Genomic DNA, 16,166 nt, shown 5'->3' with positions numbered 1-16,166 from the left:
TGAGCATCCTAGAGTCCCACACAAAGGATGGAGAAGGCACTGCTCCTGGTCTCGTTTTTAGTTACTCTCCCCTCTCCTGAAAAGTCTCCCATCCCCCCACACCCCTTAATAAACATACCAACTGGTTTAACTCATTCTTGATCAGTTCTCTTTATACTGTATGGATCTCTTTCTAACCTTGTCTGTATCTGTGGGATGAAATTAAGAAAAAGAAAAATTCAGGTTCAATATCAGGAAAAGTCTCCTGACAGAGACCTCTACGAGAGCTGACTCCTACAGGGCTTGGGGCTTTGAAACAATGACTAGAAGTATACACTGTGAGGAGCAGAGGAGGGGATGGATGATCTAATAGGTCTCTTCCACGTCCAGCTTGTATGATCCTATGATCTATTCAGCTTGGTACCAAAGTGCAGCTGAAGCCCATGCCTTCCTTCTTTGACTTGCTCTTTCCTGTTAACTCCCAGCAGCTCTCTCAGCTTTCTCTCTTTGGCCAGAAGGAAGCTTGTGCCTCTGCTAAAGAAACGTAATGCCTACCCATCAATCAATATGTATCATCTCAGCCTCCTCACTATGTGTCACCTGCATAATAGCTAAGAGCACAATTTCATATTCATATGAAAGATGCATGTGCTTGAATCAAGGTCAAACCAGAGAGCTCTTTGTATCTTCCTTTCTGATGGAAATCACAGCAGTCACCAGAGAATGCACACACCTTGGCGCAGCAACAGGTCATCCCGTAACAGACAGATGAAATAAACACAGCCAGGCTGGGCATAATGGGGACGAGGAATCATGGGGACCTCCTGGCAAAAGAAAGAAATGAACTGGTGAGCTGGGGCGACCCTTTCATTACATCATTTACAATCTTTCCAGCACTGGGGCAGAGGCCAACCATATATGCTGCCCTTTTGGAAATGCTCAATAGAGCTGGACACAGAATAAGAATTAATATTTAACAGAATTAGAGAGGACTCAAGGAGATTGTAATGTAAAGCTGGAGCACCTCAGATGACAGAATACTGGGCTAAAAGCTCTGGGCCTCATAATTCTATACTGGCCTAACCAGACTCTTCTGCCTTGGTGGGAAACGCTTCTGTGCAGTTTCTCTTTTCCTGGGATAGGAGATGTAGGATTCTGGCTACTAACCTGCTGCCAACTTGATTAATGTTGCAGCTGATAAAATCTGGCATGGGTTGCTTCAGAAGCTTGCTTTCTACCTTCGCTAGCCCAAGAGAGAGAACTGTGAACTGATCCCACACTATTTGCAGGCCAGCACAAAGCTGAGAGCAACAAGAGTTAATTCTTTACTAATTCCGTAGATTAGTTACACCCTGGCAGCTGGCACATGCAATAATATAAATACAAGAAGTATTACAGTTTATGATTGTTACATCAGAGCAAAAGCAACTGAAAATAGTTTACCCTGTCCACAGATCGAGGGTCACACTGTTCACACAAGTAGTGTTCAACATCAGAATTCACACCCATGCAATCGCAGTGCTGCCAAACCTAAAAAGAAATCCCGATTAGGAAGACGTGGGTTATAATTTGTAAATAAAACACATCTCCTCATGAGACAGATTAAGAGAGCATAAGAACAAGCAATCAAAAGGGAATGCAGGGCTTCCTGTGAAATATTTCATATATTGTCAGATGAAAGACAATAAGAGCCGTATGCTGTTGGTTTTTATTCATCATTGCTGAAGTTTTGACTTCTCTATATAAAGGTATTGCTGGCTGTTTCATGAGTGTTAGCTCCTATCCCTAGTGATTGATTTGCATTTCCTGTGTGGAAAAAGCGGTGCTAAGTTCTCTCTGGAGAGAAAAGGGAGATCTAGAAGGGGGACTCTGCCCTATCAGCTGTGTGGAAGCTGTGGGTATAGGAACTATTCACTATGGGGAAGGTGGAGCTGGGCACTCCCATTCCCTTTTGTTTCCCCTTACCATGCACTTGTCACACTGGATCATGAGTCCTTCATCTTTGTAAAGGCCACAGATGCAGCGGATTACATCCTCATCTTTCTCATGCCCATTCTCCTTCTCACAGATGGACGTCTCACTGCTGTCGGCTTCGCTTGCTGTCTCCCCCACAATTTCGTCGATCTGGGCAGAAGCCTCATGGCGAGCATTGTAATATGCCTTCCGTAGTCGGCACACGTCACGTCCAATCGGAGACTTCCTGCCATAGTATTTCTGAATACAAACAAAAGAAGCAATTCACTCTTCTGAACACCCCCTACTTTGGGCACATTCATCCACTCTGCCCACTTCAGTATGCATCCTTGGGAGATGACCTGCTCTGCGCGCCTCATGTACCTCTGGGTAGGTGTGTTCACTCTACCCACTGCCATGTTTATGGGTCAGATGTCCCTGCCTGGCCAGCTGTTGTGTACCTCTGGGGCCTGCCCCATATGTCTTAGAGGCAAGTGTGTGTGTCCTGGCTATCCCTGTATGCCCCTGAAATACAATTTAGTTCCTTTGAGAAGCACCCTGATCTCTTCAGGCTGGAAAGCTGTACACTATTCACAAGTCTTTACTTTGTTGGCACCATATAGCTGGAGCAAGTTGAGAGATCAGGCTGAAGTGAACAAGTTACTAGTATCATCTCTCTGCTCTCACTTGGCTTGTCAGAGGAGAGTTATCTGAATCTCTCTCTCTGGTGCAAGAACCTCTGTTGCCATGACCATTAATTCAGGCCACACCCACATTGCCTGTGCAGTAACTTTATGCCTTGGCATCCTCACCTCAGCATTCCGGAAGACCTTCAGCATGTCCCCATCAAAAGCTTCCACAGTTTTATAATACCCAGTCAAGATCTGCTTCTCAATGGTGGCAAGGTCCAGGGGGTCAGAGATCTTCTCATAGTAATCTGCATTTCTAAAAGAGGAGGGAATCTATAGTGTCATTTTCACCAACCCTTCAAAGATGCACAAACCTGTTAGAATAAAATTACAGATTGGTCTGAGAAGCAAGAACTTACTTTTTCTTAGGAGGAAGGTTCAGCAGTGGAGCTGCGAGAGCCTGCCTGGAAGAGTCTGTAAAGGAAGCACAGAGTTGAACAGTGTTTTGCCATATCAGAATTAAACAAGAGATGTAAACAGTGAACTCAGTCTAAAGAGAGCCCCCTTTTCACCCTCAGACACAGGAAACAGGAATTGTTGGGTATTTTAAGGAATTGGCTATTGGGCACTCTTCACATGTACAGCATTGGAGATCAGTTCACACTGCAGCAGCATCTTGCACACTGAATCATAGAGCTAAATCTATGCAAAATAACTTTTGTAGGACAGCCCCACCTGTGGTAGCAGGAGAAAAAATTGTGGGAAATGGAGGGTGGAGCTAGGGGTAGGATAAGGGGCAATGGAGAAGGGGTTGTCTTGAAATAAATTTATTCTTCTTTAATACGATATGCTCTGAAAACCCTCATCCCTGTGTTCTGAAGAGTGATAAAGTCTCAATGCAGGCTGATAGCAGAGTGTCTGCTTCACCTTTGTAGGAGATGATGCTGTCACAGATTTCCTTGAAGATTTGTGCAAGGCGTGCAGCACGAGCCACTTCAATGTTCTCTTCAGCTGCAGCCAAGCGCCGTGTTCGCACAGAACGGGAGGTTTGGAGGGCTGAGAACTGTGTCATGAAGACATCTGAAAGAAGGGACAAATAAAAACCTTTATATAGAAGTTCTACCTCAAGAGGAACTAATGTCCTCTTCTCAAATTGAATACTTAAGATGACACCAGATGGTGTCTCCTCTCCCACACCACTGACACTGATTTGGGTTACAATTAAAAGTAAAGGGTCAGATTCACTGGTATTCTCTGGCTATTTTGTGCTGTTCTAGCCAGCTAAGCCGGATTTATGGCTATGTCGTGTTGCTACAGTGGAAAAAAGGAACCAGAACAAACAAACGTGAACCAAGGCATGTGGGTCCCAATTTCTCATTTAGCTGCCAGAGGGGAGCCAAATGCTGGAATGGAGTTGCAGGGGTATAACTTAGGGCAGTATTTGATCTTCTGAATGGAGCAGTGTTTTGGAGTGGGGCTTGTAACTTTCCTTTGGCAGTCACGTCCCATCCCCATAACAGATGGCAAGCCAGAAAACCTTGTTTCCCAAAGGCCTAAACTCAGAGATGCTCACTGTTATGAGGATAATGAGAACTCTCAAAGTTAGTGTGGATTGCTGCTGCAGGTGCTGAGCAGCTCTTTTCTCATTAAGGACCAATCCTGCCCTGCATTATTTATGCTGTTATGCCAATTCCCTAAAATGTCCACATCAGGTTTCTCCTTCTCTGAAAAATCACCTGTGGGGAGAAGAGACAGGAATTCCAAATGAACAATAGCATTTCCAGTGGGAGCTGTGAGCCTTCAGGATCCAGCAGAGGAACACAGGAATTTCTGTACTAAATAGACCAGTGGTCTATCCAGTCCAGTCCCTGGCTCTTACAATGGCCAAGGCAAATACTAGATGCTTCAGAGGAAAGTTTAAAACCCCATAACAAATAATATTAAAATAATATGCCTATAGAGGGAGTTTCTTCCTCACTCAGGGTAACAGTGAAAACAGATCTGTACATAAACACTCCGATCAGTATTTGAAAAGCTATTTGGACTTGGTAGCAACTTTCTATTGGATCTGAGAACTGATTTGAATGATCCACCTGTAAACTTTCACACCAATGTGATTTGACTAGGTCCCGCAGAAGAAAGAGGTAACAGCAGGAGACTGTGCAGGCCTTACCAGATTTGATGTTGCCGTCATCGCGGCAGATTCCATTCCAGCGATTATATAATGATGCGGAGTGGATGTTGTCACTGACATGTTTCACTTCCTCTTGTTTTTGCCTAATCTTCTCCCAATTCCGTACCAGAAAAACATGACGTTTTAGCACAAAATTCCTGCAAAAATTAAAAACATTCATTTTCAAATCACCTCACTGTCTTAATGTTGGCTATGGGAAGGAGAGGAAAGAAGACAACAGCTTAGATATTCCCCGATCTATTTGGAAGTAGTGTTGGGATACCACATGCCATCTATTATGCAGCACGCCAGAACTCAATTTGGAGGTAGTGATGGGAGCCCTTTGTTTCAAATGGGTTCATGACAGTCTAAGGCTTGTTTTCTTGGTGACTTTTGAAATGGCTGATCATGTGTTATTGAAATGGTAACTAAGTGGTGACGATGGTGTGTCTGGAACTGCCCTCCAGTAGTGTGGTTTTTACTAGTGACAATGATAATGATAGGTAAGTGCATGTTCAGCAATGAAGAGTTTGAAATGTTGCATCCCTCAAGTTTCTGTTCTGTCACCTCTTTAATACCTTTTGGAGAGATAATTCCTAAATACATCAGTTTGCTGATAACACAGTTATAGATCCATAGATTCTAAGGCTAGAAAGGACCATTGTGATCAACTTGTCTGACCTTCTATATAACACAGGCCAGAAAACTTCCCCAAACTAATTCCTAGAGCAGATCTTTTAGAAAAACAACTGCTCTTAATTTAAAAATTGACAGTGATGGAGAATACACCATGGCCCTTGGTAAGTTGCTTCAATGGTTGATTACTCTCAGTGTTAAAAATTTACAGTTCATTTCCAGTCTGAATTTGTCTAGCTTCAACTTCCAGCCATTGGATAGTATTATATCCGTCTCCGCTAGCCTGAAGAGCTCATGATTAAATATTTGTTCCCCCTGTAGGTACTTTTAGACTGCAATCAAGGTGACCCTTAATCTTCTTTTTGTTAGACTAAAGGAGCTCAATCACTAGAAGTTACGTTTTCTAATCCTTTAATCATTCTTGTGGCTCTTCTCTGAACTCTCTCAACTTTATTAATATCCTTCTTGAATTCTGGATACCGGAACTGGACACAGTATTCCAGAAGCAGTCACACCAATGCCAAAACCAGAGGTAAAATAACTTCTCCACTTTTACTCAAGATTTATGTATCCAAAGATCACATTAGCCCTTTTGGTCACAGGTCATGTTCAGCTGATAATCCCGAAATCTGTTTCAGAGTTACTGATAGAATCTCCCATCCTATAAGTATGGCCTACACTCTTTGTTCCTAGATGTATATATCTACATTTAGCCATATTAGACCACATATTGCTTATTTGCACCCAGCTTACCAAATGATCTAGTTTGATCTGTATCAGTGTCCTGTCCTCTTCATTATTTAGCACTACCCCAATTTTTGTGTCACCTGCAAACTTTATCAATGATGACCATGTTTTTTTCCAGGTCTTTAAAAAAAAAAATTAAATGGCATAGGACCAAGAACTGACCCCTGCAGGACCCTGCTAGAAACACACCCTTTTAGTGACTGCCCCCATTAACAATTAAGACCTATCAGTTTAGCTGGTTTTTAATCCATTTAATGTGTGCCATGTTAATTTTATAGCTTTCTATTTTTTAATCAAAATGTCATGCGGTACCAAGTTAAATGCCTTACAAAAGTCTAAGTATATTACATCAACCCTATATTTATCATCAAACTTATAATCTCATAAAAAAAGGTATGAGATTAATTTGATGGGATCTATTTTCCATAAACCCATGATGATTGACATTAATTATATTATCCTCCTTTAATTCTTTATTATTTGAGTCCTGCATCAGTCACTCAATTATCTTGCTTTGTGAACCCTGATAGCTGGGCCTCTTTTGGAGGGACTACCTTAAAGACAGAATTCTAGCTTCTGGGTAGGGAGCATCAGTATGAGGAGGGTCTCTTTTCCTTTGTGTCCCCACTCATGATGGGGTATCTTTGGAAGTTGTGAAGTAGGTTTCATTATTTTCAGTCACATTCTTTCCATGAAAAGGAAGGTTATTTACATTACACAGCTTTGATTTTCAGCAGCATAATTTGCACAGGCTGTGTATTTACCGGTATTTACCCTCTGATAACTTTACCAAAGAAACACATATATTCCCAGCAAGGGGCCATTATTTTCCCTTCCACTTACTAGGGACTACAGCTTGGTTGCCACTTGCAGCTGCTGCAGATTACAGCAACTGACTGCCCAAAATGTCTAAGAGCTGCCATCACATCATGCCTGCCACCCTGCGTTATTTATGCTGGCTGCCTGAGGAAGTAGTTGACTGAGTTTAAAGTGGTTTAAAGTGGATCTGGACAAACTGTAAGGGACTGGGGCACAGGCAGTCTGGCCTAGTGATCACAGCTGGGCTGGGGTCCACACATCAGAGACATGAGCAAGGGTCGGAGGAATCACTAGAGCCAGGTTCAATAATCATGAGTCAGGATCAAAGTCAGGCCAGAGACAGAGACCAGAGATAGTAGCAAGCTGAAGTCAGAGTCAAAACCAAGCTGGAGTCTGAGTCCCGAGACCAGAGGTAGTACCAAGCTGGAGTCAATAGGCAAGGGTCAGGGTCAGAGTCATGCTGGGATCAGAGACCAGAGATCAGGAGCTGAGGTAAGGTCTGGAATTGCAGCAGGCCCAAAGTCAGACAGCTTCCTGGGGCATCCTCCAGGGTTAAATAGGGCACTTGGCAGAGGGCGGTAGGGTACTGTCACTCTGGGTCCCTTGGGCGGTACTTCCTGCGGCGCCTAGTCTCCACAGTGCTCCCTGGTGGCACTGTGGGAATGTCAGCTATCTCAGGCTCTTCAGACCCAGGTTCTAGTCCATGGATCCTTACATCCTCATCCTGATGGTAATCTGTGCCCTGACAGTTCCACCTTTGTATTGGTGAGCAATGCTAAGGTGTTGAACTTGCTCTTCTGGCACATCTCTCCCCACTTTTAATATATGCCGCATAAAAAACCTTACACAGTCTCTCCCTACTATTTTCCTTTCTAAAGAGGTCTTAATAAATGCATCAGGCCAAACTGCTGCCTGCCCTGTTCTACTCATTGCCAGCCATGCTAATGCAATGAATTTTGTTAGTTGCACAGGAAAAACCTTTGTGTGGTTGGTTCCACTAAAACCAGTACTTCATGTTGATTGGTTCTGCTTCGCTAAGAGCGGATTTCCTGCCAGAACAGCAGCAGAGAGCAGGCTGAGGCATTCTACACTGGACTGAACAGGTGTGCCTGATTCCAGCAGTAACATAGTAACACATTACCCAGGAGCAATGTGAACACTGATGAAGTGTATGCATTCTCCACCCCACTAGTAATGACCCATTCTAAAACAGTGATTGGAAAGGCCATCCTAATACTAATGCCACAATTTCAGATTGAGGACAATAGATCCTATCTGATCCACAACAGATCTTAATATTTAATCTACTTAACACAGATCCTAGCACCCCTTCTTCTTCAACTGGACATTCTGTGATGCCTTATTTTATGGAGAAAAGATTCATTTTGATTTTATAGCAACCCTGCATTGCTGGGGAGAAAAACAACACTGGGGAGAAAAACAAAATCCTTCCTTACCTTTCTCTGTTGGACATGGGCTTCATCTGAAGCTGTGGGGTCAGCCTGTTTGGCGTGTTCACACTTTCACTAGTCTCCTCTGGAATGTGGCCCCTCTGTAAAACAGATAATTCTGGTGAGAGAAACCAAGGACAAATGGTACAGCAATTCATTTGAGCAACAATCTCTGAACATCGTTTCTCCAGTTTTCTATGCACATACGTAACAAATATGCTTCACCTTGGTCTGGTTGAAACAAACTGACTTCCCAGTAACCTGTTTATATGAGAAGAGTTGGCTTCAGTACTCACCCCCTTCTTTAGTTTGTGCTTTGACTTTCTCTTCTCTTTCGATCGTCCAGGCCTTCTGTGTGTGGTGACAGGCTGGGTAGTTTTGCCTGAGAGTCCATTCATTCGCTGACTCTTGCCCCCAATTATTCCTCTGCATTTGTCAAAACCACACTTGCAGAGTTGCTTTGAAGTAAAGAGAATAATAATTTTTTAATAAAATCACAACAATGGAAAAATCTGTCAATATTACCAAATATCAGCTCACTCACATATAACACAGTGTGGCATTGGTAATAACCCCTAATCTGCACAGAATCGTTCATCTTTTGTGAGACTCATCTAGGTTTAGTAGTGTGAGCCTCACCTGTTTTTCAACATTAAATGAGTGAAAATTGTAGTCGTAAGTCAGTTCAGTACCAGCAGGCATGTCCTTAAGTGCATACAGCCCAATCCGGTAGACACCATTAACAGACCTGTAAAGAAAATACAATGAAAACGTCCTGGCTTTTATCATCATGCAGGGGTCGCAAAGTCTGGAGGTGGTAGCCAGAAGAATTGGCGGTGGGGCGAAATTAGGCTTGTCCATAAGAACATAATCACAAATCACATTAGGCACCACAAATTAAAGAATCACCCCCAGCACCAAAATTCACTTATTTTCAGGGCTTTATTCTGAACCAGAAACTAACACTTGACCTCACATTATCATTGAATATATCTATTAATTCTATTATTTTCCATAATTGTTTTTGTGTTGAATTTTCCTGTTCTTATAAAGGAAAAACTAATTAGCACTGGGTAAAGCCACGCTAGGTACAGACAAGCAGGGCAAGCTTCCACACCACGCTATCCTTATTATAAATCCTATTATGCTCACCCAACATTCCAGTGTAAAGCCACCCCTGCAAATCTCTGCTAATATACTCACTCCCTACCCGCTGTATTTCCTGCTATCCTAACACTAGGGTCTTTCCTAAGTAGAGAATAGTGGTAACAGATAGTAAAATAGTCAGAATTTACCACTATTATCCTAACTCAAATACATTTGAACTGTCAGAGGGGAAGAGCATATGGATTTATCTTATTGATCCATCTAGTCTTAATGATTTATAATATCGTAGCAATATGACATACATAATGTAGGAGCTTCCATACCAGAACAGACTATTTAGATCCATGCAGGACAGCAGCCTGCCTCAGATGTGACATTTACCTGACAGCAATATGGTACAAGTCTTACACAATACAAGATCCTTATATTTTGATGTTGTTTCAATCTCTGCCCAACTCACCTCTTCCCTATTTCGAGACCAAATTCTCTAAGATGCTCATCCTATCTACATTTTAACTACGGGTATAGCCAGAGTTCCAGCATGTACAGTATTTGTTTCTTACCATTTCTGCATCTCGCAGTTAGGATTACAGCTGTGGTTGATAAATCGAGCCTCGTTGCCCATGCGATAGCTGTCAATCACCATCCCACTGTCTAAGTTCAGGCAATAATGATCACTGTGATTATGGTACTGTTCAATCATCCGGTTCCTAGAAAGCAACACAGGGAAGTTCTTGTGATTTCAACTGTCAAAGCAAAGCACACACACAGTTAATATGGAAACAGAATGCGCAGGACCTCTGGGACGTGGCTTTAGAGAGACAATTGAAACACTTTACATTTACATCCAGAGATAGAGGATAAGCACTGTCATCTCTGTTTTCACAGATAAGGTAACTGAAGCACAGACAAGAGCAGTGATTTGACCAAGGTCACTGAAAGAGCTGGGATTAGAATTTGGGAGCTGTTCCCTCCAGACCATGCTACCTCTTGTTCTGCAAATTAATTGTACAGATTTCATTTTGGTCACATGCACATGGCAGTGGACTGTGCAATTTGTATATATTCTCGAAAATTATCACTTCTCTTCATCTTGGTTTTCTGGGTGTGACGTTATACCCATAATGCTTTACAGAAATATGCTTATGAGTGTAAATATAACATAACTGCAATATGTTTTACGTTAGATATGCCATGTAACATATCTTTGCAAAGATTATGATCTACTGAGTGTGTTCATCCTATTGTATGAATGTATAATTCTTGTATCTGAAACTATGAATATAAAATATAACTCTGAGGTCCTATTGTAGTTATGCAAAGTGTGGGCCATTAATGGTGGTTTGGAATCTTGATGGCTCCCATTAACCAGGACAATTGGTTGTAAATGGCTCTGTTTACTTGTAAGTCTTCCTGTATATGTGTGTGCTGGCAAGTGGGTAATTAAGTCTTACAGTGACATGTGATCATGTCACCTGAACTGGAATCCATCTTTAACATGGTGCTTTTCCATTTAGAAGGACAGGTGGGAACCCAGAGAGGGACAAAGGATTCCCGCCTTGAGCCAAAGATATATAAGGGGGTGGAACAGAAGAAAGGGGGCTGCAATCATGATAAATCCCCTAGCTACAACCTGAGCTGGAACAAGGACTATACTGGGGAAAGGCTTGGGCCCAGACAAGAAAGGAGTCTAGTCTGTGAAAGAAGCTTATTGGAACATCTCTGAGGGTGAGGTTTCATCTGTAATCAATTTCTTACTGTATTAGGCTTATACTTACGTGTTTTTGTTTTATTTTGCTTGGTAATTTACTTTGGTCTGTCTGTTATTACTTAGAACCACTTAAATCCTACTTTTTATATTTAATAAAATCACTTTTTGCTTATTAACTCAGAGCAAGTAATTAATACCTGGGGGAGCAAACAGCTGTGCATCTCTCTCTATCAGTGTTACAGAGGGAGAACAATTTATGAGTTTACCCTGTATAAGCTTTATACAGAGTAGAACGGATTTATTTGGAGTTTGGATCCCATTGGGAACTGGGTATCTGGGTGCCAGAGACAGCAGCACTTCTTAAGTTGTTTCAGTTAAGTCTGTAGCTTTTGGGGGACGTAGTTCAGACCTGGGTCTGTGTTTGCAGCCATAGGCACTGACTTCCCCTCTTTCCCATGGGTGCTCAATCCCCCTCTGCCTGCCCCCACTCCATCCCTCCTATGAAGCCCCGCCCCTGCCCCACCTCTTCCCACCCCTGCCCCACCCCCATTCCAACCCCTTCCCCAAAGTCCCTGCCCCAACTCCGTCCCCTCCCTGCCCCTATTCCAACTCCTTCCCCAAATCCCCACCCTGGTCCCGGCTCTTCCCCTGAACATGAAACGTTCCCACTCCTTCCCCTCCCTCCCATAGCATGCTAATGCTGCCAAACAGCTGTTTGGCAGTGGCTGGGCGGGAAGCGCTGGGAGGTAGGCGAAGAAGCGGGGACACAGCATGCTCAGGGGAGGAGGAGGAGGAGATGGGGTGGCGGGTGAGGGGAGCTTTCCCCATGGGTGCTCCAGCCCTGGAGCACCAATGGAGTTGGCGCCTATGTTTGCAGCAGGCTAGCATGTCTGGCTCAACAAGACAGGGTACTGAAATCCCAAGGTGCCAGGGAAAATGGGCTCAGAGCTAGTCTCAGCACATCACGTGGCAGTCCTGAGGGGTTTTTTGTGACCCAACCCATCACACCAGGGTTGGAGAGTTTCCTGGGCTATGTCCTAGGGTAAGAGCTACTCCTCCTTAGCAGTGCAGAAATGGGTTCAGCCATGTCAGCAGCTCACTCTTCACGTAAACATTATATCTATCTTCTGATTGAACCCTGACAGTAGTTGGTATGTAGTTAACATGACTAGGGATTTATTCCTTTCATTGAGTATTAATCATCCCACCTGTTGTTCTTTGTCTCTATATCTGCCTGTAAAGGCTCATTTCTTTTCCTACGCAATGCTGCTTGCTGATTGTCTTGTACAATTGGAATCCTGTACAGAGCTTGTTTCTGTATCAAATTCATATTCACTTGTGGCATTGGGCATTTACAGAACAGATGTTGCAGGCACTATGTTGCAGAGGCTAATAACCTTTCTCAGCTTGACTGAAGAAAAGTTTATTGATTAAAATGATAAATTCTATGCGTTCTACCTGGTGCTAGTGGATAGAAAAATACTGCCCCTTCCTTCCCTCCTCATACTTAGTAACTAATTCCCTACAGGGGATAACGTGTTCTCAAAGTTACTTAGTGAGTCTGCCATTTGAAACAGTAATGATAAGTTTCTACCTGAATTCTTGTTCACTAACAACTTCTCCCAAATATTCGATGATAAACTGTCCTGCTTTCAGGGGCTCTTTGGTGCGAATACCCCATCCTTTTTCTTCAGCACGGAATCTTTCCAGACACTGCACCCACTCATGCCTCTGAATCCTCTGGTTACAACACTGTTCACCACAAGGGCAAGTGTTAGGGGAACACTCAGCAAAGATCATTCTAAAATCAAAGAAAAAAAGCTAAAGAAAGATGGTAAACATACACGGAGCGCTGCTGTTCAAGCAAAACACACTGTAAATCCTTTTAAAGGTGTCACTTTTCCCCAAATCTCTGATGACAATGGGATCCCCTTTCCTTCCTCTGTCACAAAACTGATACTATCTCAGTCCCAGTTCCTATCTCAGAAGTAGCAATGCAATGAGCTATCACATGGAAATTTGTAGGTATACACATCCAAGTGAAGGTGCAGAGCCAAAAAAACCCTCTAATTAGAGCTGACTGGGAATTTTTGACACAGCTTTTTTTGGTTGTAAAATGGCAATTTGTCAAAACAGAAATTCTTCGCGAGAAAGGATTGGTTTCAGTGAATTTCTCAGTTCAAAAATTTTTTTGAAACAAGTTTAGAAATTGTTGAAATGTCTCATTTCAATATTTTTAAAATGAAAACTTATGGTTATAGGTTCAAAATGCCTTTTTGTTTCAAAAGTTAAACTAATTATAATACAATTGTCTTTTTTAAATAAAAAGGTCAAAACTGAAATTAAACATTTTGATTGATCTGAAATGATTTTTTCCTATTAATTTGTAAATATTCTTGAGATTTGAATTTTGAGTCCTGATTGGGGATGAATTTTTTGAGATTTTGAAAAATCTTCCCAGGATCAGAAAAGCATTTCCTGCCCAGCTCTACCGCTATTATGCTTCTTACAGGGGCATGTGGCATAATTTATGTATAGCATTTCAACAGTCTCCAGTCCTGATTCTCCACTCTTTTATGTCAGTTTAGCTGCTCTGCAATTTCAACAAAGTCACACCATGGTGAAGAGAATCAGGCTCAATATCTCTTGCATTTTAATTGCTAGTAAAAGGTATAGAAATCCCTTACACTAATCTCTGGATACCTATTCTACATTTGTGCAACCTGTTTTTTTCAGAGTCCCCAACATATTTTATATATATATATATATATTTTCTGTTGAATTATCCATTGGGAGAATGTTATGGTTTTAATCCTGGAGAAGGAGATTATGGATTGGCTCTGCTTCTGGGATGATGAACAACAACATTTTTGGTACAGTGTTCCATTTTAATTCTTCCAGTTATGCTGTAATACAGGCCTGAATTGGAAAGGGGAGTAGACTCTATGGCAATATTCCAAGGAGGATGAGTAAACTGCAGATGCTTCATTCGAGGGACGTGTTATGCTGAACAGGAAAACCTGATCTTTTCATACCTTCTGGGATTAAAGATTAGAAAATTTAAATAAATTCTTAGAAAAATCTCATTTTTTCTGATGCCACTTTGCTGAATGGCAGGAGAGCTTTGAGGGGACAGGAGCGCTGGGGAGATAGGGTGTTGTTTAGATTCAGGAACAATGGGAAATTAATGAAATTATCATTTTTAAAAAATGTAACCTCTCTGGTAACCTAAATTATGAAGACTAGAGCTGTGCTTAGCACGCAAGATCTGAAGAACTTTCATAAGCAAAGTTGATTTAATCATAATGAAATGGCAAATTAGTCTAAGATGTTATTACTACTCCCTAAGATTGAAGAAATGTCATGCTCTTTCCCTACAGAGAACTGTTCTGGTAGTCATGAATGGAATCCAAAATCCCTATAATGTGTCTCTGTTCTTACTTTCTTCCTGGCTCTCCTCTTTGTGATAATGACTGCATTCTGTTTCTCTCCTCCTCATGGGATTCCTGCTCTTTCTTCATACCTTCCCTTCCCTCTTGAGTCATCCATTTCCAGCTCCATCAGCAACTGCTCTTTTCTGAACATAGATCTGACCTCAGAACAACTGAGAGATTCCTTCCTGCCCTCAAACTCAAGTTCTTCAAAAGGAAACATCAAAAGAATGGCTTCTACTATTGTCCATGGAGTAAAATGGGTCTTTGAAAGCTTCAAGCACAGCCCAATAGACTGCTTTCCTGTCTGAGGAGGGGAGAGAAATAGCATGCTCTCTTATTATTAAAGCGGTAGCCAGTAAAGGAAACTATGCTATATGCTTCTGTATCCACACTTCGTTGTACTGGGATAATTTCAGACTGATGAGCTTCGGATCACACACATCACATCTCTTTAACTTTCAAATAGTATCAGTTTATGGCGATTAGCCTGTTCAGGGGAATTCCCTTATTCTCCTTAGCGAGCACATTTCCTACCTGTTAAGACAGTCATCTAAACAGCCCTTTCCATTGCTATCATCTGGTTTCTTACAATTGCAGGTGGTGGCCTCATAGCCAGAAAGAGGCTTAACATCCACATAGACATCTGGAAAAAGAAAAAAAATCATTTTTCCAGATTAAAACAGCTATTTGAAATGTTTTCACCCCAATGATAGAAAGCTGAGAAGAACGTGGACAGCCAGTCAGTCCTTTGTGGAACAGAGGGTGGTGGAAGACTGGAAGTCATGTCAACGTTAGATAGTTACACTGCTTAGTGTAAGGCACATGTATAATGACACCCTATATTAAGTAATAAAACAAACAAGCAAATAAATAAATAAATAATAAAGTTACTTACTAGAACGGATTTTTTTATAAAGTGGGACATCTGGCTTTTTGTACAACTAAAAGGAAGAAAAAGAAAGTTCTTACTTAATACATTGCACAACTGCAACCGCCATTCAGAAGTGTCAGGAAAATGATGGGCATGCTGTATTCATACGTATATGTTTATGTTAATTACTGGATAATATATATGCATAAAGCTTTCTCTTCACCAGCTCAGGCTATTTCTCTGTGTGCAGACATCAGAAGAGAGATTAAAAATGTATCTGAATAAAAAATACCTAAGTTTAGAGAGTTCATTGAACATAAGTTCCAACATGGTTTAGTCCTCCATATTGTCTGACCATAGCAAGCAGGAAAAGTCAAACAGAACATCTATGGAAACAGACATAGCTCTTTGGGGTAGTAATATTTCCCTCAGCATTACAGTGAAAAACACTTATTTAAAATGACTGAGTAGGGGCACCCGCTCTTGTGGAAATGCAGTACACTTATACTCAGTACAGTGGGAAGGAGGTGGAAATTGGAATTCAAGCCCAAGACCTCTGGGCTGGAACCAAGGGAAATGCAGATCCTTTTGTCAGAATAATTTGCTATATATAAGGAGAGGACAGGAGATAAAAGGGAGTTCCCACTGTTACATAT

At 41.9% G+C, this 16,166-nt stretch overlaps 1 protein-coding gene across 6 annotated transcripts in view; it reads right to left on the bottom strand.

Moving 5' to 3' along the window:
* Window positions 1-16,166, bottom strand: part of ASH1L (ASH1 like histone lysine methyltransferase) — a 154,342-nt gene that overhangs the window by 11,835 nt on the left and 126,341 nt on the right. For 2 of the 6 annotated variants that reach the window (XM_039512673.1, XM_039512675.1), the window contains exons 9-22: window positions 15,535-15,580; window positions 15,174-15,282; window positions 12,800-13,006; window positions 10,058-10,204; window positions 9,027-9,135; window positions 8,684-8,845; window positions 8,394-8,488; window positions 4,735-4,892; window positions 3,489-3,641; window positions 2,981-3,035; window positions 2,745-2,877; window positions 1,945-2,193; window positions 1,423-1,509; window positions 713-803 (exon numbers count right to left, since the gene is read on the bottom strand). In XM_039512673.1, coding sequence (XP_039368607.1) covers window positions 713-803; window positions 1,423-1,509; window positions 1,945-2,193; window positions 2,745-2,877; window positions 2,981-3,035; window positions 3,489-3,641; window positions 4,735-4,892; window positions 8,394-8,488; window positions 8,684-8,845; window positions 9,027-9,135; window positions 10,058-10,204; window positions 12,800-13,006; window positions 15,174-15,282; window positions 15,535-15,580 — 1,801 coding nt within the window. Of the gene's footprint in view, window positions 1-118; window positions 189-712; window positions 804-1,422; window positions 1,510-1,944; window positions 2,194-2,744; window positions 2,878-2,980; window positions 3,036-3,488; window positions 3,642-4,149; window positions 4,298-4,734; window positions 4,893-8,393; window positions 8,489-8,683; window positions 8,846-9,026; window positions 9,136-10,057; window positions 10,205-12,799; window positions 13,007-15,173; window positions 15,283-15,534; window positions 15,581-16,166 lie in introns of those variants that run through there. The other 4 variants (XM_039512676.1, XM_039512677.1, XR_005591038.1 and 1 more) reach the window with 4 other exon arrangements.

This window comes from Mauremys reevesii, linkage group 24 (assembly GCF_016161935.1).
Source record: "Mauremys reevesii isolate NIE-2019 linkage group 24, ASM1616193v1, whole genome shotgun sequence".
Classification (NCBI taxonomy): Eukaryota; Metazoa; Chordata; order Testudines; family Geoemydidae; genus Mauremys; species Mauremys reevesii.
This window is presented reverse-complemented; position numbering and strand designations above follow the sequence as displayed.